The 24,675-nt window shown below is 42.2% G+C and overlaps 1 protein-coding gene across 1 annotated transcript in view; it reads left to right on the top strand.

Moving 5' to 3' along the window:
- Window positions 1–820: 820 nt before the first annotated feature.
- The window catches only part of LOC118795197 (inactive phospholipase C-like protein 2), a 62,691-nt gene continuing 38,836 nt past the window's right edge, over window positions 821–24,675 (top strand). The window contains exon 1 of the mRNA XM_036553595.1: window positions 821–1,492. Within this exon, the coding sequence (XP_036409488.1) occupies window positions 1,178–1,492 (315 nt within the window). The 5' untranslated portion in view covers window positions 821–1,177. The remainder of the gene's footprint in view (window positions 1,493–24,675) is intronic.

Consider the following 24,675-nt stretch of genomic DNA (forward strand, 5'->3'; position numbering starts at 1 on the left):
TCATGGATGGAGACGTGGCATGCTTTATAAACCAAGAGTTTTCTTTGGGAGTTTCCATTTTACCACTGCTGATTGGCAAACCATCTGTAACATCACCAATGCAACACCAATCCATTGACTGTTTTCATGCTTTCACTTGCTGCCGCTTGCATGCATTGCTTGGAAGGCCTCCGCTATTCTTTGACTTAGCAGCTTTCGTTTCCTGGTCTGAGGTTAACTGGGTTTTAGATACATTTTTCCTGTTTTGCATGCAATTCAAAGCTCTTTTCTGTATAGAAAGCAGCGTACTGATGTTATATAGCAAATTCTGTGGTGTGCAGTATATATATGCAGTATGTAGATTTTATTTTTACCCTTACCGCTAGGGATGGTGCATTTATTTGGCTCAGCTGGTCGGTCTGCATCAAATGAGCGCAATAACAATGTTGTACCACTAGAGGGGCACTGTAGCAAAGGTGTGAGGGCCTGCAATCTCTCATAGCGCTTTTACCTATCAGCATGTAATGAAGAAGTATGGCACTGCAAATGTCAGCACGCTGACACTGATGCGCTAACTCACACCGAGCAAGACTGGCTGTGTGAATGGTATCACACTGCAACATATATTTATAACGGCATATCTTCACCCAAAGAGGACACCTTTTGTTGTTCAAAACCCTAATAAACAAATTGTTCTCTCTCTCGCTTGTGTGTGTGTGTGTGTGTGTGTGTGTGTGAGGAAGCGACCGAGAACAGCGCATTGTAAATAGCAGCATCCCGCGGAAGCACGTGTGGCAGGACCGCTGCGCTCTGACTTCACTGAGAAGCAGTCGTTCAAAAGCGGCGCTCCGAAGGAAACAGATTTAGATCACGCCTGTGTTTAATAATAGGAGTAAAGCGAAAGTACGTTCGATGACTGTCAGTTATCTTTTTATAAGCTCTTTTTCATGTCATGTAATCGCTGCCGACGCATGCATTTTGGTTTAGGCATTCAAAATCTGAGGGAAACATCTGCTTGATTTCACATAACGACGAGAAAGAGTTGGAAGAGTCTGACTGTCCAATCTGTGTATCTCAGCACACCGTCTACTGTATCAGTGCTGTTATTGCACACGCCTGGAGTGTCTCACGGATTCTTGGCTACGTTTTTTAAACAAAGGGTCAGTGCTTAACGATTTGTCAATTTAGCAATGTTCGGATGATGGCTGAAGTACAGGCTACAGAAAATGCATCGGGACCTTTGTTGAATCCTACAACTGCTCCGGCACAAGTCGCAGCAGAAACAGTGGGATTAAACAAGAATGACGCCGTGCTTCCCCCGTCCAGTGCCCGGGCATTCCTAGACGTTGCGGCGGCCGCCGTGGCTACCGTGCACCCGGTTTTCGGATCCGAGGTTGCGTACACTAATGGAAGATTCAAAGAGCACGGGAGTCCCAGGATTGGCAGCCGTAGTCGGGATAATTCAGCCGAGAGGAATCAGGGCGTGGTGAACACACCTTGCGGCATTATGAAGGTTGGTTTGTTTCCCTTAAATACTTTGTTCCTACCGTGTCAAACTCGTAGATTGTGAAGAACAACTAAACCGCGAGCAGCATTGCGGGACATACAGTACTCATCAACATGCCGCATATAAAGCCAAGGTGAACCATTGCTTTTTTAGTAACGTAATTCAATCTAATGTTGCACGCCAGTATCAGTTAGTATTGTCGGTGGGCAATGTGGTCTGTCTGTGATATATTGCTGATATCTGAATGTTGAAAACATTACAAATTCAGTCGTGCTTTTATCCAGTGGTAAATGGTTAATGGTTTAATCTTTAATTTACAATATTCAAACTTAAGTCTCGCATGTTAAAGTTGTAGCCTTCACCTTCTAAAATGACTGTGGCTTTTTGTCAGTAGACCCTCAAAATTGATTGAAAGTTTCCAATTTGTTGTGAAACAACGACACATTTCAATGAGGTCGTTTACTACGATATTATACCTTTGAACAACGCTAGCTTTGCGCGTTTGCGCTGTGCAGCATATTTGCCATGTAATTATCGACATATTTGAAATATGTGAAGGGCGGAGGAGCTGTTTCATATAAAGGTGACCTCGAGGTCGTAGTCCCCCCGGAGCGAAGTGCGGTAATGCATGTCAGTGGCAGGGAGAGATTCCAAGTGTGGTGACACCGCTGTCACGTATTCTGACAAGCCTTCCAAGAATAATGTTTCAGTGATAAACAGATGAGCGTTCATGGCAGAAAAATAATAATAAAAAAAACATTAAAAGGTTGCTGGACGGATATCTATCTGCTTCTCACAGTATGTCCTTTAAAGCTGTACTTTTTGGGGAATACCCTCAAGTAACACTGCTGTGGTCTGGCCAGTGATGTCAGTGAAAAGTAGGAGTTATTCCTCCCTCATGCCACACGGAGGATAGCCTGTATCCAGCCAAGGTCAATATTTATACATTTGTGTCTGCATTCACTGTCAGTTGATAGTTGCATCTCACTATGGCATGAACATTTAAAAGTCTTCTCCCTGCACCAGATAAGCAATGAATCAATTCTAGGCTTTTTTTTTAAATGAAGTATAGGACAGACTAAGATTTATGGTGAATCTGCAGTTTGATTATTGACTATAATGGTGATGGGCACACAGGATGTGGGGAACTGCTTCTCAAATGTACCCAGGTTTCATCTCTGACAAACAATGATATTAACAGAGATGGGAAGCATTTCTAGGTCCATGTTCTCTCCAGAAAATTCCAGGGGATTTCACTGGGTTATGCCCTGCAGCCATACTGAAAGTAGTGCAAATATTTTCTGGAGAAAAACAATGCGATTATAGAAGTAATCATTATTGCAAAACATAGCTGGCCTAAAATACCACCAGCTGTACTGAGAGACTGTACTGAAGCTGTCTTTGTCTCTGTATGGCTGTGTGCAGTGCGTGTAGAAACCACAATGTTGTGTAAGTTTTTTTTTTTTTTTTGTGGTCAACGAACTGTGTAGCATCTTTGAGTGCCAAAGTGACAGGTTTTCCTGTTGATTGATTTTGCTGTTTAATGACTAACACAAGCCAGACTGTGTGTGGGGACCAGAAGAGAGCTTTGTGTGGTCTCCTGTCACATAGTGTGGCTGTTTAGCAGCTGTGTTGGAATGGCTGTGACATTTCCAGTGATGATGGGCAGGTGAAACACAGTATTCTCGCCTGAAACAGTTATTAAGCGGCAACGGGAATAATGCAACATTCACAAAAGTATCAGAGATGGGGACCCTATTCATTTTTTTTAGTTTAGCAATTGCTGTATTTAGAGTATCACACCTTATATAAAAAAGAGCGTAATCATTGCTGTTGCTTTTAATTTTTGTCACTAAATTGGTCACTGGTAGCTACATTGCTGATTTTAACAGTGTTAATTTATTTAAACCACCACTTGCCATTCTTGGACACATTATCACTGCCAAAGACACAGCCAATCTGAGATCTGTGCTTGTAGGCTGTGCAGTATATGCATAGGGTGTCAGTGTGCAGTGGTGATTAGTCTTGTTGGACTGGTATGACAACTGTATTGATGAGTGGTAAGCATGACTAAAGTGGTTGTATGCTTCTACTAAGATGGATATCTTTACAGTAATTTTTTGTTTAACTTGAAAAATACTGCAGGTGAATATACATTCACGCCAATTAGGTAAAAAAGTTTCCACTTTCTTTGAATTTTACCCTCCAGGCAAAAAAGTTCCAGTGACCTGGAGTTCTGTCCATCCAGTATATATTCACGTTAAGGACCCCAACCTTTCATTGATGACAGATTCGCAAACAGAATTACAGAAATGACCTTAGGTAATGGACTTGGCCATTTCAAAAGAGCACTGAAAATTTCTGAATTGAATCGGTTTTCACAGCTACATGGTATCCTGCATTGAAACTAGTGTAATATGACATGACATGTGCAACAAAGTGAATATGTATTAACAATTACATTTTACACATTAAAATATATAGATACACACACACACACATAATACAATACAATGGCATGTATAATACAATACAATATAATACAATGTTTAATAATTAATTTATTTTAATTCAGTAATTGATGTTACTAAATATTGTGTGTGATATTTTTACATTTATCATTAAAAATATATAATTGTGGAAAAACAAACAAAGAAAAATAAAAGGTGGATCAACTAGGAAAAAATGGAACTGGCAATTAAAAAAACAACATAACTTGCCCTTTTAGAAAACGGAAAAATGTAGCATTGCATAACTAAAACATCTGAAAAACATATCTGTGTAATGTTTTAGTTCATGGTTTAATGAAGCAGTACAATATAATTTCAATACCACATCACATTCTTGGGAATGTGGTAATAGTACATGTACATCCATGTAATTTGTGATTTTGCAGTCCTTTGAAACATGCTCATTGGTCCATGTAGATTCCATTTATATGGGTGTTCAAAATGCTGTTGATGTGCCTGTTGCTCTTACAGTTCTATTGTCACTATATACAGAATACCTCGAACACATTGCCTGTGAATTTGTAAGGACAGAATATGTGGTGGACGTGTGATGTAAATGTTAGATTACCTTTGAGCAGTGGTAGTCTCTTGCCTGTTCTGAGTTATTACTTTCTCCTGTTCTGTTCACTCTTTCCCCTGCATCATTACCTAAGCCATTTTTCTCCCTCCTCTGATGACGTGCATTGTGTGTATCTTGCCGTGGTGGCCTTGCAAGTCCAGTCCAGATAAAAGCATCTGCAAAATAACTCAATGAAATGATAATAATTTTGTTGTGCAGCCATGCTCATCGGCTGATATTTTCCATTGTATCACCAAGGCAACACTCTCGGTCACAAAGCAGAATGGGGATTCCCTTATCGTGACGGTTCCAATCGGTGGATGTTTTTCCTCAATTATTATTAATGGCATAATCATGTTTGCTGGAGCTGGGATTACCGCGGTATTGCCCCCTGAGGGTATCAGTGCCTTTGCCAGTGCAAGCGGAGCGCTGGGTTTACCTAACAGTTATCCTCAGTTTTATCTCCAGCTGCAGTGCTCTGCTCCAGAGGCGACAGACACTCACAAGGGGAAGTGGGCGTTCGGCAAATAAGTGCGATTAAGGAAAGGTTTGCTTATTAGTGTAGCTCATCAGCTGCAGTCAAGGACAACTCAAGGGCCGCGGGACATCTGCGGGGTCCCAGCGAAGCCGGCGGAGCCTGTCTCCAGAAGGAACCGCGCGCAGCGGCTTCGGCCAGGTTATGTAACGCAGCTCCGAGACGAGCATCTGAGAGGATCCTGCTGGAGGGAGGTTACACACAGCCAGCTCACGGAAAGGGACAGATATGTGCTCGGACTTGCCTCCCCCCCCAACCCCACCCCCAATTCCAACAGAGTGCTTTTGGGTTCTCTGTGCAAAGATGGATGCTGCTGATGAAATGAGGTGCCACAGAGCTGGAGAGCGGACCAAAGGTCAAATCTGGTTATTGACCCCCACCTTCTCGCTCAGAGCGTATGAGGTCTGTGGATTTTGTTCTCTGTCATTACACCACTGGAAACATTGCCTGGGCTCCATATGACCCGATAGGTCCTATTTTTGTGCTGTCATTCAAACCCTTAATGTTTCTGTTCCCCTCAGGTGTAGTTCATTTTGTTGTTTAGTGTGGATTTTTACCAGTCATGTAATTCTCTTTAGCCATTAGCTACAGAACTGTAGTTTCCTTCTGCAGCTTGATCTCAATATATTACATTGTTCATCAATAATGATCCCATTAAAAATGTGTTCAGAGCCAGTGAATGTTGATTTTGTCTTGTACGCCTCAAGTGTTTCTCATTGAGTCTGTGGCTGTCATACTCAGGCACGGTTGGGTAATGCTACTTGATGGCGAGCAGCAGGAGAAAAATGTGTCTCATTCTGAAGGAAAATACTGAAAAACCAAAGATATTTGGTTAAGATCAATGATCCATTCTGCATCATCTTACCTCATAACATCCTCTGGTGATTTGTGTAGCTGCGATCTTCCATTTTGGTTTGAAAGTATATAGCCAGGCTCATGAAAATTTACATACTCTTGCAGCGTCTCTGAGTCACAGCTGAGTTCTTATGTGTTTAGCATGGGTGGAGGTAAAAGTCAATCCACAGAATCAATCTGTAGCACAGCACGGTCTGAGCCAAAGCCCCCTTAAACCAAAGGGCATAATACTAAAAATCCCCATAGGTTTACACAAGTGTCTCATAGGTTTAAGCGGTTACTGAGCTGGGCTGTGTAACTGAAAAATTCCCCCACTATTTTTCACAGCTGAGGCAGAGCAGTCAGTGACAGGATTCCAGCAGACCAGTGTTGCCTGTGCCTCCAGCCTTAAATTCCGTTCAGTGAGTGGGATTATCTTATCAGCCAGTGTGATGGGTCATAGGGGTCAGCCTTGTAACAGATCCCACGGGCCACAGTGCCCTGTGTGCCACTGGCTACATCGAGGGCCGTCAGCCAATAAGATGGATTGATGGAATTTTCACTGGCTTGAGATTGGATCTCCGTTCTCTTGGAAGGTCCCAGAATGTATTTGTCAAATGAAAGGGAGCAGTAGGAACAAAGCGATTAAAGACCGCCTGTTGTACTCTGGAAAAAACAAGATGCCCTGGGTAGTTCCAAAAGAACATAACGGAGGCTTAACACCATGCTCAGTCCTTCTGTAAACCTCCTCTTTTGGACAATCGGAGTGTTTTTCTATGGAAAGCAGTTTTTTGATTGGTTCATACAAGTTGGTGGTCTACAGCACGGAGTAGCCTTACTCTCCTATCACTAATAAAACTTGGCCATTCAGGCTGGCTCACTGTGCCTGCATCTTGTAAGTTTGGTTTTTGCAGCAGTGGCTGGAAAGTGACTGCTGTCATTCTGCAAGGGCCACGATCCTGATGGTGGCAATCATCTCTGTTCTGTAGGGCAATCGCTCCTCTCTCATTTCACTGTGCCGGGCCCCAGTGTTTGTTTTTCATTTAGATTCAGTCATCTCAATTAGGAGGCAGCGAGCGAAGGGAGGAGGATGGTAAGGGGAGGCGGAAGATGAAGACGGATGCAGATAATGACAGATGTTTGTGACCGAGACCCCATGGGAGTCGCTCCGAGTGGCCATCTGTGAAGCGCATTGCGGAGCACAGACGGTGGGGATTCTGGCACAGCTGAAAACCCCCTGTGTCTTCGAAAGCAAACACATGACACGCAAAGACTAATATCCCCCCCATATCTCTTAATACCCCCTACCGCCCAATAGACCCCGCCACCTTACCCTTCCCTCCATTTTCAGATGTAGGGTGGAGCAGTGTATGCATTGATATGATGCCATTCTCTTTGGTCAGCTGGCAGATTATGAGTGTATACATTTGCAGTCAGACGGTCAGTTCATAATAATTTAGGTGACGCTTGAAAGCATGAATACACTTTACTGACTTATACTCAGGGGGTCTGTGTTGTTGCAGTCAAATCACATGCCGATTTACAAAATATTCCATAGGATACACCAGTTTATTTATTTGCTCAACAGGTTGCCTGTCCCAGGGTGGCCTCTCTAATGTGTGTCACTGTTGTGTAGCTGGATGTTTACTGGGTTAAGATCCTTAGTCAACATTACAAAAGCACAGTCCCAATCAGTTGCCTAATTACAGAGTCTTTGTCTCCGCCGTCTTTGTTTTTCGAGTGCGGATTGTGATTGCCTTACTTGCCGTCCGAGAGCAGCGTGTTTTTCATTGTGTGCTGCCCCCGATCCGGGGTGAATAGCACGTCTCCCATTTTGGAATAGATTTTTCGTGATTAATTACGTGCAAATTTGCGGCGCTTGATGTTTTCCAGGAATTATTTTGACACCGATCCGCTGAGACTCGGTTTTGATAAATGACTGCAGCAACAGCGTCCACTCTTGGTTTCTGCCTTGCTGGTGCTTGCACGCCTTTCCCATAATGATAAGTGCAGAAAAACAGCCTGGGAAGAGTAATCCAGTCTCACCTGGGACTGCAGCCTGGACCCTTAACTGGCGTCAGGCGGCTGCCTTTGCATTGTCCTGCCCTCTGCCTGAGCAAAATGGAAACCAAGGCCCGCAAGAGGAAGTAACATAGAAGAGGAAACCGTTATATTCTCTTGAAGGAAAAAGGGTCTGATAATTAACCATAAACCTGATAACATAAGCCCTCTGCAAATACTAAACGCTGCCGTCCTCTCAGACGCCCCCTCGGCAGGCTTTGTGGCCTCCATTGAATTCTTGTTAGGGATGGATCTGTGAGGCTATCTTTACTGTGCGTCTGCCTTTTGGAAGGGATGACCACAGTGTACATCTCTGTCCATTATCTATGACCACTGTAAATCTTCCAGGCCTTCCATTCGGCTCTGTCTAGCAATCAGTAATGTAAAAGGCAAATATGGGCAGGAGCATAGCTTTGCAGCCATCGCAGAGGGCGGTTTCACAACCACATCTTTTCTGTTTGGTTCAGTTAAACTGTCAAGTGTCAAGTGTCTCGATTACCAAACCTCACCAAAACGGAGATTGTGTTTGGAGTGTACCCCTGAATACATTTTCTCTTTTGTTAGTCATTAGTTGCGTGACTCGTTATAAGGTTAAAATCGATGTGTTAAAGTTGGTCGTAAATTAATGAGTTACCACCATCTTCTTTTCATTTTACTTTTGGCACGTGACACGTGTTTCTTAAGTTCCAGTAATGTTTTGTTCGTTATATTCTGAATGACTTGAGGGAGGCAAAGGAGACAAAGGAGAGTCTTGGCAGCCCACAGTCATCATGAAACCTCCAAAACAGGATGTGAAAACGGCAAATCTGCTCACATTCTGAAGTCTGTTACATTATAACCCTGCAGCGGATAGAACGGTGTAGGACTCATTCTCCCATGACTCTGTAAAACAATCACTCTGAGCTTTAAAGGAGGCACATCAATCTATGTGTGCATGCTTTCAGAAGAGGGGAAAAAAAACTTTCTGTCCGAAGCACTGCATCATGACATCACCTCATTAGACAGAGAGGTGATGGGACAGAATCCCATATGACAGTAACTGGGTCCAATGAATGGGTCACAGATGCACAGCTTGAACTGCTTCCAGCGTGACCACGAGTGCTACTAGCCTGTGACTTCCACAGCAGACCCCCTGCTGACGGCAGTGTTAATCAGTGTAATGCAGCTTCCTATGTCATGTCCTTTCAGTAAAACCATTAATGTGCCTGTTAACGCACAGAAGTGATTCTGTAGTTTTCCTGATAGTGATCTTTTGCAGGTATGACTGATCCTTGTCTTTTCATGCTCAGCCTACATAAAGTGATTAATGCTGAATACATCAATGCAAAGTAGGGCAGCACACTGACGGCTGAAGAAAGGGAAACGAAAATGATAAAAAGGAGAACAAATGCTTCCTAGGTAACTGCTGTGATGTCAGGACGCATAACAGAATGAAGGTTCTAACTCTAACTAGATGAAGGAAATGCTGTCACCTGCCCAGCCCCTTTTTGTGTCTGACACACAGATGTTTGAGAGTGTCACAGGAAGCTGTTGGGAGAGGTGGTTTACAGTAGAAGGCCTGTGAATGCTTCCTTGGCTGAGCTGGAGTAACCCTACATTTTGCACTTTACACAGCTAAGGCTGAGGGGGGTTCTTAAACCTGCATCATTAAGGCTGTCACGTTTGGGCAGTGTGCATGTACTTACCATAATATTAAGCGTTGACAACACCTGTGCTTGAGGGGCGGCACAGCCTGTCCTGTTTTCTCCTGATAGAGTCCTGTGTTTGCCAATACTGCCTTCTCCTGTAAATTGAATCTTCTGTAGACTAGTCCTGTGTTCTAAATCTATAACAGTCCTTCCTACCCCTGCAAACCGATCGAGCATTCTAAGTCCACGTGCTCTAAACCAATTCTGCAGTCCAAGCTGATTATGAGTGCACCAAGGTGGAATCCCATATTGATCAGATATGGACCATCAGGTGTCCCTCGAAGATCAGTGAGTTAAAAGGAAAAGCATTCGGTTGCCCACCTCGCCTCCTTGGCTTTGCCAAAGCTGGGTCTTGTGATGTCGTTGGCGTGAGTGGGCAGACACAGGCGCCCACGCCACACGGAGGCGCACAGATGGCTCGGTGGCACGCTTTGGCACGGCTGGCACAGGTGGCACAGAGCTTTGTGGAAGGGTGGTGCGGGTGGGAGGCTATTAAATCTAGCAAATGCAGGGATGCAAACAGCACCCCCACTGAACGGCTGTGCCTGGTCTCAGGTTTGTACTCTGGGCTTCAGTCAGCAGCAGCTGAAATAGAAAAGTGCCAAGAGACACACATCCAGTCGCAAGCGGGTATATAAAGCTGCTATGCGAGGGAAGTGTCATTTCCATGCCTGGTGTTGCGGTATTTCAAAAAAAATCACACTTTTTTTTTTTTCTTCCTTAAGCCACAATGACTGGAACCTGCTCTGGATGGGTAGACTTTCATTTACACAGTTCCTTCACTCTTGGGGAATTTGGCAACCAGTGAATGTTGATCATCAGCCACTTTGTCTGTAATACAAAAGAACATGTAGCAATTCACATGAAATCTAAGGCATATATCTTGTGCATGACAGAAAGGTTTGAAATGAATAATATAATGTTCAAGCTCAAATGACCATTTTGCCATTTCCAGTTGCTTTTTAATCAACTGTGGCTTTTGAGTAGCCCAGCAAGCTGCGGCTCAATGTAGCACTTGAGTAGTATGATACTCTGTGACAGAGCAGAAAAGGAACTGGGCTGTGTAAACTCAGGAATTTACAGGAATTCAGATTTTAGATTATTAAAAGAGGACCTCTCCCGTGTCCCTAAGTAATTGAATTAAACCATAAAGCAGGTTTCTTAGCCTATTACTTTACTTTACGTAATGCCCCTTAACATTACTTTACATCACAGTACATACAAGTGCAACAAGCCTAAGACATTCAGTGAGCAAAGGCACTGCACGTAAACCTCAGCCCGGGTTAGATAGCTGAGGCAGAATCCAGCGCAGAACTGAATGCCTGAAGCTTTGCAGCCGCATACCGACCACACACAGGTCAGATACCAACATTCTGACCTAGTTTATATAAATATCCCCGGGGTGCGAGGACGATTGATTGCGCCGACGTGAGGCGGAGAGCGATCGGCGTGGGCTGGAGGTGACGCCTGAAGAGATTCCTGTTAACAGGACAGGGGAAGGGGGTCAGAGGTCAGAGCGGGCTCCGGAGAAGCCACCCTCCCCTTGGAGGAAGAATGGAGGATGGAGGCTCTCTGTGAGGCTGGGTGGAGGGGTGGAGGGAGAAGCCCAGAAAGGACAGAGGGTGAAGAGGGGAGGGGTAGAAATGAAGGCCTGAAGCAATGGAGAAGTGAAGACTAGAGAGCAGTGTAAATGGAAGAACACATAGGTCTGAAGACGCCCCTCCTACATGTTGAGGAAACTTGGGCTGGATTCCAAAAGTGCTAAATTGTGTCCTCTCCCTGATTCCCGTGTCCTTGCATCCCCTGCGACCTGGAAATCAATAAATGGCCTCCATCTTAGGCACTATCCAAATTCTTTAGTAGAAATATGAAGGAAGTAAGACATTTGTTCAATCATAGAGGATGCATAGATGTATTCACATGCACAAGAGTTTTGCTATTGTCTATTTGTAATTTGCAAAAGCCCAGAACTCTGAAACTCTTCAAAGGACAGAAGTTCATTGTAAACACACTGATATACAATGGTGGAATACATTAACTATGTATGTGTTTATGGAATTTAAGGCATATTATTTTTATCTGAAGCACTGAGGGTGTTGGACTAAACATTACTGTGATAATTTATTAAGCTAGTTTAGCATATCTGTAATCACTTTAACAACAGCACACAGCACAAAATTCTATACTGCAGCTAAATTGCGACATATGACCCAAGATTCTGATTATGACACTCAGAAATGCAAAATAAAATGACAGTGTTTATTTCACAGACAAATAAACAACAATAGTTATATTTTCCCACAGAAAATATTAGTCAAATGAATAATACTTAGCAGTTAGTAATAGGACATAAGGCTTGTTACCAGCTCTGTGAAACCAGGCACAGACCACAGTTGTGAAATGTTGTCTGGAGTCTTCTTTTCTTGACAAAGGTGGTGATTCTTTTTTCCTTTTGCTTTGGTATACTTATTATAGAAACCATAACAAGGAGGATTTGTTTCTTTATATAGTGATGTCTATTGTCTCTTTAGTTGTGTGTGTTTTAGATGTGTGCCATTTTTAGAGTCCAGCAGGTTTTTCTGGAATCCTGTTTTTTTTTCCAAAAATCCTGTTTTTGTAGGTGATTGACATGAGGTAGATGCTTGAGTTCAGAGTGAAAATCCACTAGAATCGTACACAGTGCTACCTCTCTCATTGCCTCAAACGCCAATGAACAATTGGCTGTTTTTATTACCGTGCCTCCACTGATAGCTCTAACTTAATTAAGGTGAATTCTCCTTTGACTGGCTGACAGGTCTACAGTCATGTTATTCTATTCAATGAGTAGGTGACAACCATAATTCTAAAGGAAACTATGACACCTCTGCTTTCTGCCTTTCTCTAGCCAAAATATGAGGTCTCAAACTATTATACATTAATACATATATGCGTTTGGTGATTGGAATGAATATTTTCTCTTTCTGGGTTACATTCCAATTGTAGCATCCGGTTTTGGAGCCACCCCACATGCATATGCAAATAGCATACTCAAAAAATAATAAGTGAATGCATATCGCACACAGCCTAATTCGTGTTGAGCCACTCTGCTAGTGTATGTAGTGTTGTTCCCGTTCACGATTCATCGTAATTATCAAGAAAATAACAATGTTATTTCAACAGCTGACCAATTTGAAAAATTAATTGAGAGGAATGCAAGTTTTCTTATTATTTGTTGAGAAGTATTATTGGCACTAGCACAATGACAGATGATAGAGCCTCAGAGAGAACTCACAAATAATCATCTCACGACACAATCATCTTATGAAACATAAAAACGTGGTAATGATTCAGAGGTAGACATCAATCGTGATTAAGTGAAAGATCTTTCTTAGCTAATAATTTTGTGGAATGAACAGTCATATTTATATATATCTTCTTCACTATTCCTGCCCTTGTAAAAGACGTTTGCTCGTTTTCTGGAACAAATGCAATTCTAAGCAGATTGCACATATTTAGAATGCCTCTTTACCCGTTCCTCATTTCTCAAGTTAAACCCTTGAATCCTGTACAGTATAGTCTTTAGGAATGCATGACCTATTTCAGTTGACACTGTCATTAAACAAGGTGAAGTAGTGCTACTCTTTATCAAATTAATTAGCTCCAAAATGTTTACTGAGGATAAAAGATTAACTTGACTTAATTTTCATTTCCTCAAACAAAGGTGTGGTAATGTTTACCTTTGTGTTGGACTGTCAACAGAGTTGCCAGTAACGACTTACGTCGCTTACTGTGGGGAAGAAGAACTCGTCTGCCATGGAATTCCCGCTAGCGAACACATGATTTGTTACAGTTCACCGATTGTCATGCTTGTCTGCTTTTCATTGATGCCACCATTTCATATGCTGGGTCAGATTATCAGAAACTTGGAACTCCGATGTTCAACACTTACACACTATCTTCAGAACAACTTTGTATCTTAAGCACTCTTTCTAGCTAATTATCTAATCTAATTGAAATTACTCATGGGCAGATGTCTGCATAATTTTCTTTTTGTTACATTATGAATGCATAATATCTTTCACACAGAACGCCTCACATTGCTTCAGCACAACTAACAACAGGAATTCTCCTGTGCCTGTTTGTACAGCATTTCATGCTGATCTTGACACTGTGACCAGTGAATGAGCCAAATGAATTCTCAAATTGGCAAGGCTGTGAATGGACATGCAAGAATTATGTTTTTCAACAAATATGTCAGTTAGAAGAGAATGCAAATTTTCCACTAATCCTGAATGTTTTTGTTTTTGTGATTTGAATGTGATTTGCAGCATAGCACTAATTGTGTGGCTCGTTTGGAAAGGCTCAGATACATGCTCCTGTTTAAGATTTGAAATGTATTACTTTCGAGCTGGAAAACTGTCACAAATGCTGTGAAATTTTAAGCTTTGTGGTCCACCAAATAAGCCTGGACTCAGCATTATTTATGACTTTAAAGCAAATGACTTTTTGCGATAACTCCCTTAATATTTGATGGACTCTCTAAAGCTGGGAAAGAACTGCATTTCTGTCTGCATCATTGATCTTCGGATTTCTGTTTGAACAGTTTAAAATATTTCGTGTGTGTTTGCTGTAATAATATTGCACAAATACAGTAGGATGTTAGTCACCGCACATGTGATGTCTTGCTCGTGCAATCTGGAGGATGACATCCAGAGACAGAGGAGGGAAGGAATAAGAGGATACTTACAGCCCAGTCCATGCCTGGCCTGTTTTCTTTTGAGAGAGAAGTCTTATTAATAGTCTACATTTTAGTAGTCTTCATAATCTCTTTTTCTCCCATCATCTGGGCACTCATTGGTACGCACACATCTGTCTGCTTTCTCATGTGTACACAGCCCCTTCCCCATCATGCTCATTAAGTGCCTATACTTGGTCTTTTATGTAAAATGCGAGCATATACTGTACATGTTCTGTCTATTTATCTTTTGCCAGATGTCCCTCTGAGCTGTAATAATCACTTAACTGAAACTGGTGAAAAACATAGTGTGGCATCATATTCTGCAGACCCGTAATGTTGTTCACCCTCTGTAACTGAAACGGAATATGAATATGAATGTTGAATAACATTTTACACTATACTTTTGTGCGTGTGGAGTTGCAGGGCTACTGCTGCTGCAGTTGTTGTCTTCATAGCAATAAATTAGTGTGAGTGTGAAATTAGTAGTCTGTCTGATCTCTGTAAAAATAATGTTGCTGTCATAGTTATTACAGTTAGGAAGTCCTTGGAAATGAAATTTAAATCCTCTGAACTGCTGAAAATACTCTATTGTTACATCTGCCAAAAGCCTTTATATATTTGGTATAATGTGTTTTTAATAACAATTGATTTTAATTTCAAAAGCTCTCAGATACACTATGTGTGTACGAATTCCTGTTTTGATCTTGTATCCATGGTCACGTGTACTTTTCAACTTTAACTGACGTCATGTGCTGTCCTGCAGCCTTTTATGATGTGATTCTCGAAAATGTTTTGCTGTACAAAACAAGGCCCATGTGACTCACTCTAACCTCTAATGAATGCATTTATATTCTTGGCACAGGGACCTACCCAGAGTCGGGAATCGATGATTGGAGACTGGTCCAATCAATGCGCACAGGTGTGCTCGAGCCTGGGAGAAGTGCTGTGTTGGTTAATGTAGCCTTTGTTGTGAGCGTTTTGAGTGCTGCAGGCAGTCACAGTCAAGGAATTGCTGAATGCAAGTGGCTGTTGAGTGCCATGCTGCTGTTCCTCTTAAGGACAAGAGTGATCTGTCCCACTGTGCCCATTTTTTGGCATTTTCTTGGGTTCAACCACAGGTCACAGAAATCTTAGCAATTATCCCATGCAAGTGGGTGGCCGTTTCAGTTTGGAGTTGTTGTTTAGCGCTTTGCTTTGGTACAGTCCTCAGTGCTTTACCAATATTTTCTTGGAAAAATAAAAGAAATAATATTCATGGAATTGGGTATAGGCTATATATAATTGTGTATATACAGTATACATGTGCGTGTACATGTAAATGTATGTGTATACATATGTGTTGTATGTGTGACTGTTTTGGTTCTTTTTGTGTGAGGAAGGTATGGGGCCATTTGCGGAATGATGCTGGACTTTATTGCAGCAAAACAAGGCTTGCAAAGTGGCTTTTTCACCACACTCTTGTGTAGAGAGTCTCAGCCTCTTTGCAGATAAACACCATTGAGGTTTTTTTTTTTCCCCTGCGTGTTATACAATAGCACCACATGGAGTTAGTATTGCTCATCACTGAGATGAAGTGTTGTCACGAGGACCAGTGTACAAAGACAAGGGCAGGGAGGGAGGGAGGGATGAAGAGGGAGATTGCAGTCAGTTGGATTTAAAGATAAAGAGGATGCTGGTAGGTGTAGGGATAAATTCGACCCAGCCCAGTTTGAATGCTGTGGAACTAGGACACAGGTAAGGGTGGCAGATGACCACATGAGCTCATGTCCAGCTAACCTTGTTAGTCTTCTCCTTCTGTTGCTGTGGCCCTGAATCAAAGGTCTCTTATCTCCTGCTGTTCTACTGGCTACCAGCTTTGTCCTGAGGCAGGTTGGATGATAACTGAAGCTCTGAATGCCAACAGTGAATAGTCCTGTTGGAAAGTGCAGTTTTATGTACTTTTGTCTGGGGGGATTCAAAGCCAAGTCTAATATGCCCAAACGGCTTTAGTTGCTTTTGCGCTTGGTATTGTATAGACATTCATTTATGTGTTAAAAGTGAATTTGTCCTGTTAGGGCCATTGACCAGACATTGCTGGTGGCCAGTGATTCCCAGTGTTCATTTTCAAATGCTGTTTTCAGAGAACTGCCTCAGGTGCCCTTTGAAAGGGACTCATCTTTGACAGAGCTGTGCTGTACCTGTTGGGCTGGTGGTTGTGCAGTCTTGGCCCTGTCAGGGAGGCAGGGTAAGGGCAGGGTCTGTTGTCCTTAAGATGGGAGTTGAAAGATTTGCCATGATTTCTAATACCAATGATTAGCATTCCACAAAACCAATTTCCCACGAGCCTCTAGGCTTCATCATAACACCCTGCATCTTTGGTGGTGGGACACCATGTTGGAGCGCTTGGCTATTTCTTAGTGAAAGGATGCATGTACTTTATTGGGCCTCTGGCCCTGGACTCCTTGTCTCATCAGCTAGTAGATAGGCTTTGCCTTTCTAAATGCATTCTGGGCAGGGTGAAGGTGTTTTTTGATTCAGTTCCAGCCTAGCTCTGCACAATGGACAGGGTGGGAACTGAGACCTGTAGCTATAACTTCAATAAGACTCAGCCTCTGAGGGGAAAGACTGGCAAGAAAGCCCCTTTGTATGATGAAGAGCATTTCACATATTAAAAAAGTCTTGGCTGTCATCAGATTCAGTGAGATACAGGTCCACAGTGCTGTCTGATTCAAAGTTTTTGAGGCGAATTCATAAAGATAGAAAAGGCTTGGCTCTCCCCCTTGACTTAATGTCAGCTAAAATGCATCAACCTGCAGTGTTTCTCATAGCAGAAAGGTTAGCTAAGGTTACCTGAAGTTGTTGAGCCTTTGGGAGAATTTTGTGAATGTTGTCAAACCGGGGGTGGGAGATGGGAGGATTTAGTTGATTGTAGGTTGAGTATGTGCATGGATAATGCAAATAAACATTTACTATGCATCCTTTATGTACTTTGAAGCTATTTACATGAAAACATACATACATACACATACACACTTTTTTGTTTTCTGTATTTTTGTGTTTTGTTGAACACTCTGTTCTGTTTGACTGGGTGTGTATGCCTCCTGCAACATTCATTGAACCCTAAAATTGATTTTAAATTTCAAAACATACCAATACTTTAATGTAATAATTAATTCCAGCGATTTGTTATTAAATGCTTAAAAACAATCACATTGTAGTATAACATTAAAGTAGTATCACACTGTAACAACGGTACAGCTCCAAATACATAGCCGAGCATTTTGGTTTAGGAATGGATGAGAGAAAAATCTGATAACAAACCTTAGATCATTGATAACTACTTCAGTGCTGACCACTAAGGAGGATTCAAACTCAAACAACAGTTCACAGCCATAAGCATAAGAATTGACAAGATCTTTTAATTACCACGATGATGTGAAAGAATTGAGGCTGCCTTTTATTTTTACACTTTTTTTATATTTATTTACATCATCCTCATGCCATTTGAAAAGCAAGGGTGACATCAAGCATTTATTTTCTCAGTGACTAAAATGACCTGATGACTAAAGAGTTGCTTGCTTTTACAGTCATATCTAACACTGGCAGCAGCGGGATTCTTTGGCTCCAGCGGGGATCTTTGCTTAGAAGGCCAGCCCACATTATATGAGCCACACTCAGCTCACTCCGTTCTTATTATTTCAGCCCCTTAACTGGAGCATCTGAATCACACAGAGTGAGAGAATTTGCATTGTGTTTGATAAAAACATAAGCCCATATTCTCAGTTTATCTTTATTTTTTTTCCCCATTACTAGCTTTAAAAAAAATACTGGATGTATTGCTAAGATGGTCAGAGGGCAGTCTTGCCTCATCTTTGCGAGACACTGAACTTGGCAAAAACAACATCAACATTGATGAAACCCCGACAGTTTACTTGGAACAGCTGTGAGAAAGCGCTTCAGAAGTTTTGCGTCAGTTCTCAGTTTAGCAGTTTGCGTGATGTCGGTAGGAGACAGCTTTGAAGGGCTCACCCAGGCTATGGAAACTGGATGACTCAAATGGAGACCAACGACTGGAGCATGGGGGTAAGGTTCTGGGAACTGTCCTAAACGAGACTGCGTGTGGTGTTGAGGGCTGTAGGTCAGGTCTTGCCTCAGGGGAGGTAGGCGGATGTGGGTCAGTCATGCTACAAATGACAAGGGGAGAGCCCTTCTCATACTTACCAAACCTGCTGACTCAGCACCTCTACGACAACGACTTTGCGATCTTTTATCCTTTGTAGAGGTAAAATACTAGAAACACATTTGAGAGCACAGTCTAAGTAGATTGGTGTAGGCAGTTTTGTTCTGCACCTCCTTTGCTTATGTCTGAATACCCAGTCCTCCCTGCCAGATGGCTTTCATGGGGATGATGTGCCCAGGACTCTCCCTTCTCCTCCAACATTGCCATCATTCTACATACTGCATAATGATTTTAATTTTTCAAATATGAACATAACCATCTACTCAGACATGTGTGTGGTGCCAACACAAAAACACACGCGTACACAGACACACAATCCCACTGGTGAGCCAATGTGTCTGCATATTGGAGCAACCATAGCTGTCTTGCTGTATCCCAGGATCCTTGATTCCCCTCCTTCGCAATCTAGACAGATGGACAGCCTTCAAATGTGCATTTCAAGGGAATGACTCAGTGGCTAGCTGTTCCACCTGGTTCTCGTACATTCCAGCCAGCATTCTCTCAGCTCTCCCCCAGAACACCCAACACCCACTTTGAGTTGTGCCTCTCAATGTCACACTGCCACATGCAATATAGTTACCTTCCAATGTCATTGATGTTCTTGGCTCACAAAAGCTGATCCCGGTAGAGTCTCTGCCTCCCATGTCCGGCTGTAGAAGGATATTAATGAATTCTGTGTTATTGAAGCATCTCTTGGGAGTACTGCATTTTTGTATTTCAACCATTTCTTGTGTGAAGATTTCATGTGAGTTCATAATGGAATGAATTATAAAATCCTTAAACTTTAAAACAAAAAACAAATTCCACCACCAACCTTCAGCTCCACCTTTCAAACAAAGTGACAGAATTCACAATATGACAGCCTCCTGATTCCTCACTGAGGGATTTGGGTTGATTTAATGAAGCATTGATGTGAAGAGCAAAAATCTTTTTAAAAAATTGATAAATATTTTTCACCTCATTGCAAACAATTTCATAATATGCTCCTGATCCTACAGTGCCAGTTTGACTGGACTTCATTTGGCAATCAAACACTACAAGCAAACCTCCTTTAACGCTGAGATTATGGTATTGATTATTATATTTCAGTGAAAAATATTATTCTCGTATGCCATTGAGGATACTGTGGATTCAAGGCTGCTTGCTGCATTCTGATGATGCCATTACATTCTTGATTAAAAAAAAAACAATATAGCATAACTAAAAGATACTGTGTATGCATTAGCAGATAAGGGAAATCAAGTTTAATTAGGAAAATGTCATTTATATTCTGATGTTGCAGTTAGCTTTCTTCCACTCCATATTTTATTTTTTGTTTCTGTTGTTTGCTTTCTGTTCACACAATAATGCCAGCAATTGCACTGAGTCTGGTGCAGATTGTGTGCATTAGAATGGAGAATGGTTATACTGCAGCAGGATATGGTGGGATTTGACGTTCCCTTGTTCAGGCTTTCTTGCCCGACGCCTGGCACAACAGAGAATTGGGTATCTCAGAGGGATTTGTTAACATCCTTTGTTCTCAGTGAGAATGAATATCTGTGGCGCTTTTCTTCTTCTTCTTCTTCCTTTTCTTCCTTGATGCATCGTGATTTCATTCAGAATGTCCGTTTTGTCAAGGTTTACTGGACCTACCAGGCAGTGACTGGCACGTTAGCTGTGTGCGGTAGTGCTGTAAGACAGTGATTTTTTTGGCACAACTATGTTCTTGACAGATTAGCAAGCACATTCCAAAGTATTTTGGCAGACGGTGTTGGGCTTAATGGTCAGTTCTGACAGCTAGAATCTGCCCAGCTGGATTCACTGTCAATAGGAAATATTCATGGACAGGAAGGATGGAATTCACAGTCTGTTTGATGGCACTTTTTACCCTTTTCATTGGAACTCTCATTATTGGAGTTTCATGTTTTCGTACATTACTGTCTCTGACGTACAACGATGAATATTAACCATGGCTTCACTCAGCTAAATTTCCAAAAAAGGGCTGCGACTTTGCTCTGAGTCACACATGCCTGACTGATCTTCAGTTTCAGCCAAGGAGGAATGATTTCCACCACAGTAGGAATGAAATCGGCCATCTTGCAAAGTAGGTACTATGCGGGTCGTTGTCACATATCTAGAACTACTGGCACACCACCGTCGATGATTCATGTCAAGTGCACCTGTGATTAATATGTTATCTCGGTTACAAAAATGACATTTGGCATTTTTCAGCATGGCCAGACCTACTGAAAAGTAATATTACACCTTGGGGTATATTGTATGTCCTTTTAATGCAGGACTCCTTGTCTTCTTGGGATTTTTTGGTTCCCTACTTCTCATTGATGGAGATTATTGTTATCGCAAAAGTCCTCACACTCGTGCTAAACATACTTGCTCTCTCTGAGGGAAATGTTATCGCAGCTTGCCACGCTGCTGGATCAGATTATGCGAGCTGGTGACCGTGTGTGCGTGGGTTTTCCCCGTCTCCTTCACCCTTCTGCAGATCTGGGGACACACCCCTGGGGCTATCAGCTGTATGACAATATTCGAGATTCATCATGGTCCTCCTCCGGCGGTCAACACAGAGCGCTCTCGCGACATTCTGTCGTACTTCAGTGGTGTTACCTCTCGGCCGCAATGTCACAGCGATGTTAAACTGGCGTCACGTGTTAGGCGAGCTGACATTGGTGTACTCAGGAGGGACATTTATGCTGCTGTTTGCGCTGCCAGTGATTAATGCTGTAAATCTTCTCTGTGGGCTGGGGTGTACCGTGGTAAATCATACAGGGAACATGGGAGAATGCCGTGGTGTAGCCAACAGTGAATAATGCCTTTTCCTAGCATGAACTCTGACACGAGTAAAGAAACGAAAATTGACACTGTGAGTCAATTGCGTGTGACAATCTCTTCAATTTAGCACCTCTATAAGAATATTCATATACGTGTGATAGTTACCAGAGGTTGGCCAAAGAATTCATCTGAATTTTGAATGTTAATGTAGCATTGCATATAATGTACTGGTGATATCTATTTAAATACTTGTTTTAAAACTGAATTCCATGTGAGCTAACTGCTGTGTTATTGAATGCTATACTATGCTCATCGCCTTTGTAGTCAGGTTTTTGACTGACAGGTTCATATGTGCCCTATTCTGCAATACCACAGAAGCCCTTATGTATGGACTAGTGCAGTGTTTCCCAAACCTCTCCTGGAGGACCCCTTGTCCTGCATGTTTTAGATCTCTCCCTGCTCCAACACAGCTGATTCAAATGATCAACGCGTTATGAACTCCTGAAACTGCTTAATAACAAACTGATCATTTAAATCAGCTGTGTTGGAGCAGGGAGAGATCTAAAACATGCAGGACAAGGGGTCAAGGGGTCCTCCAGGAGAGGTTTGGGAAACGCTGGACTAGTGTGTAGGAGTGGTACCAGTTTTCAGCCCACACTCTTAAGGATGCCGAAGCTTCCCAAAGCACCTGTCCTTCTGTCAGTCCTCCTTACGCATGTTTAAACACCCACACGCCAGTAGTCTGTAACAGCGCCTGGTCATTCCAGCAAACATTACCTGCGTTGTGTTATGCATCAAGTACACTGCTTTCACTCAAAGAATACAAAGCAACAAGCATATAAATGCATTTGCTGACATGGTCTGAGGAGATGTCAGAAGTATCACGCGTGCGTCTCATCCCTCTAAGGACAGCAGAGTGTTCCATTTTGTGTGGGCCTGTCCATTACGCTGGGTGGTTGTGTGTTTGTGTTTCTTTTTCCTATGTGGCAGTCTTTATGAGTTCCAAGTTAGAACATAGTAGGACATTTTCCCTCAGTTTTCCCATCGGGTTAAAAAAAAAAAAAAAGAGAGATAGATCAAAGAGACAAGCTGAAGCTGAAATAATTTCTTTAGCTTAACTTTCTTTTGGGAACAGATAGGAGTGAGAGGCACAGCTGCACACAATGCTTAATGATCCAGCAACACAAAACAAACGTATGGATGGAACTGCGCCGAATGTGTCTCCAAAGGGAAAAACAGTGTGACAGAGCATGGTTGTCATTGGTGCATTTGGCCTACGGCTGGGAAGACTCAAAGGAGTCACAGTTCCATATAGTGGGAAAAGCATTTCATCCCTTGTGATGTTCCTTAAAAGTTCTGTCTCTGCACTTTCTGATTACCCCAAGCTGGTTTTTACTGCCCTAGAGTTTACATCAGGGATGCACCCCTTACAGTTTGAATGCATTGGAGCTTAACCTGGGTATATTGTGTTCATTGTTGCATTCACATGCATGTGGACATTGGCTTTTGTATTTAAACTTCTTAAGCATGGTTATCACTTAAAGGGAAATACAATTTAAAAACAATGATCTAAATGCAAACAAATCATTTTCTTTCTTTCTTGTGCTGGATTGGTGAATCGTTGATGTGTTCATTATGGCTTGTGTAACTGCTCTACCTATTTCTGTAACCGGGGCCACACCCATTGCTTCCTGTTGTTTTTAATAGAAGTTTGGCAGTTTGCTCACGATCAATTTACCACTACCATTTAACACGAAGTGGACAGGGTTTCAATTATGTGCATCAGGCTTCTGAAAAATTGTGTTATATCTGTTCAGGCCAAAAACTGCATTCCATAATGTAGGCACTTGTTTGAGATCATCAGTGTTTTGGACAACAGGGACTTTTATCAGCCTCTCATTTCTCATCCTACACATTAAAAGATTCTGCGTATTGGCATGCTCTCACTTAGTATTTGTGATTGTGGGGGAAAATTGCCTGTTAGGAGCTGCTGAGGTGTACATCAACAGATACTTTGCTAATGGTAGTTCCCTTCTGGGAAAGCTATAAATAAATTAAGAAATTTTGAAAGGATTTATGCACTCTGAAAGAAATCCTATGTTCCTTCCTTGCTCTTAGCCATTAAGAATGTTTGTCTGATTACAACACTCCATAGTTCACCACAGTTCATAACTACAGGACAGTACTATATGGCACATACAGTTGCTTTTGTGTTGGAGTCTCTCAGGGATGTACACCAGGAAAAATTCTTGGTACAAAGGTACACGTAAACATGGCAAGGAGAGATCAATCAATCAATTCAGTAGTTGCTCTGAAAATGGATAACTATGTTACAATGAGCAGCATGTTGAAGCTCTGAGTGCTTGACATGAAAAAATTTTCACTTCCATCCTCAGTCTCTTCCCAGCACTCATCTGCCAAGAACTGGATCTGCTGGAGTTGAGCGAGGGGCAGAGTGCAGAACTGTTCCCACACACGGGTGACCATTTCTTCATCATCTCTTTAGAAGACCCCCCCCCTCCCCACCCACCTCTTTGCACTCACCCCCCCAGGGGACTGGTGAGCGATGCCAAAATGTCACAGGGAGGTTGGGGGCACGCCTCAAGGCAGACGCTTCATTATCACAATCTCGACCCGTGCTGCAATTACACAACTGCTTAACCAAGCAAACGTTAGACAGACGATAAGTTCCAGTGAGTAGAATTAAACTGCAGTGACGCCCAACGTGATTGCCACAGCTCTCTCTCACGGTCCATAAATTTTGAAAGAAATCGTTGAAGTGTATGTTCATGTGTGAATTGGGATGGTAGAAAATCAATGCTGAGTGATCACAACTGGATTTAGACAACATTTAACCTTTGTGCCCTTGTTGGGAACCATTCTGCTGTGAGTTCCCCTGTGGACTTCAAAATGGCAGCATGTTTTCTCCTGGTTACTTCCATGGGCATGTGGTCCTGCTTCAAAGGTGGACACATCCAAGACTACTGTCATCACCTCGGAAAAAATAGACAATTATTATGAGCCCTAAATAAGACTGGATTGGCTAATACCTTTAGAGATGGGTCACCCAAACTTAAATAATATAGTAGTACTCTGTGAAATCAACTCTTTCTACCTGTGACTGTAGTTCAGTCCTGTGCCTGTGTCTGTTTTCAATTTTCTTGTTTATCTTTATACATTTTTCTGGATTATGTTGTTTTTTCAAATCCCAAAGTGAATATTCTTTTCATATTTATTAAAGCTATATGTTGCTATGAGAATATTCTAGAAAAAAAAAAAAAAACACATGCACATTCT

This window comes from Megalops cyprinoides, chromosome 19, assembly GCF_013368585.1.
Source record: "Megalops cyprinoides isolate fMegCyp1 chromosome 19, fMegCyp1.pri, whole genome shotgun sequence".
Lineage (NCBI taxonomy): Eukaryota > Metazoa > Chordata > Actinopteri > Elopiformes > Megalopidae > Megalops > Megalops cyprinoides.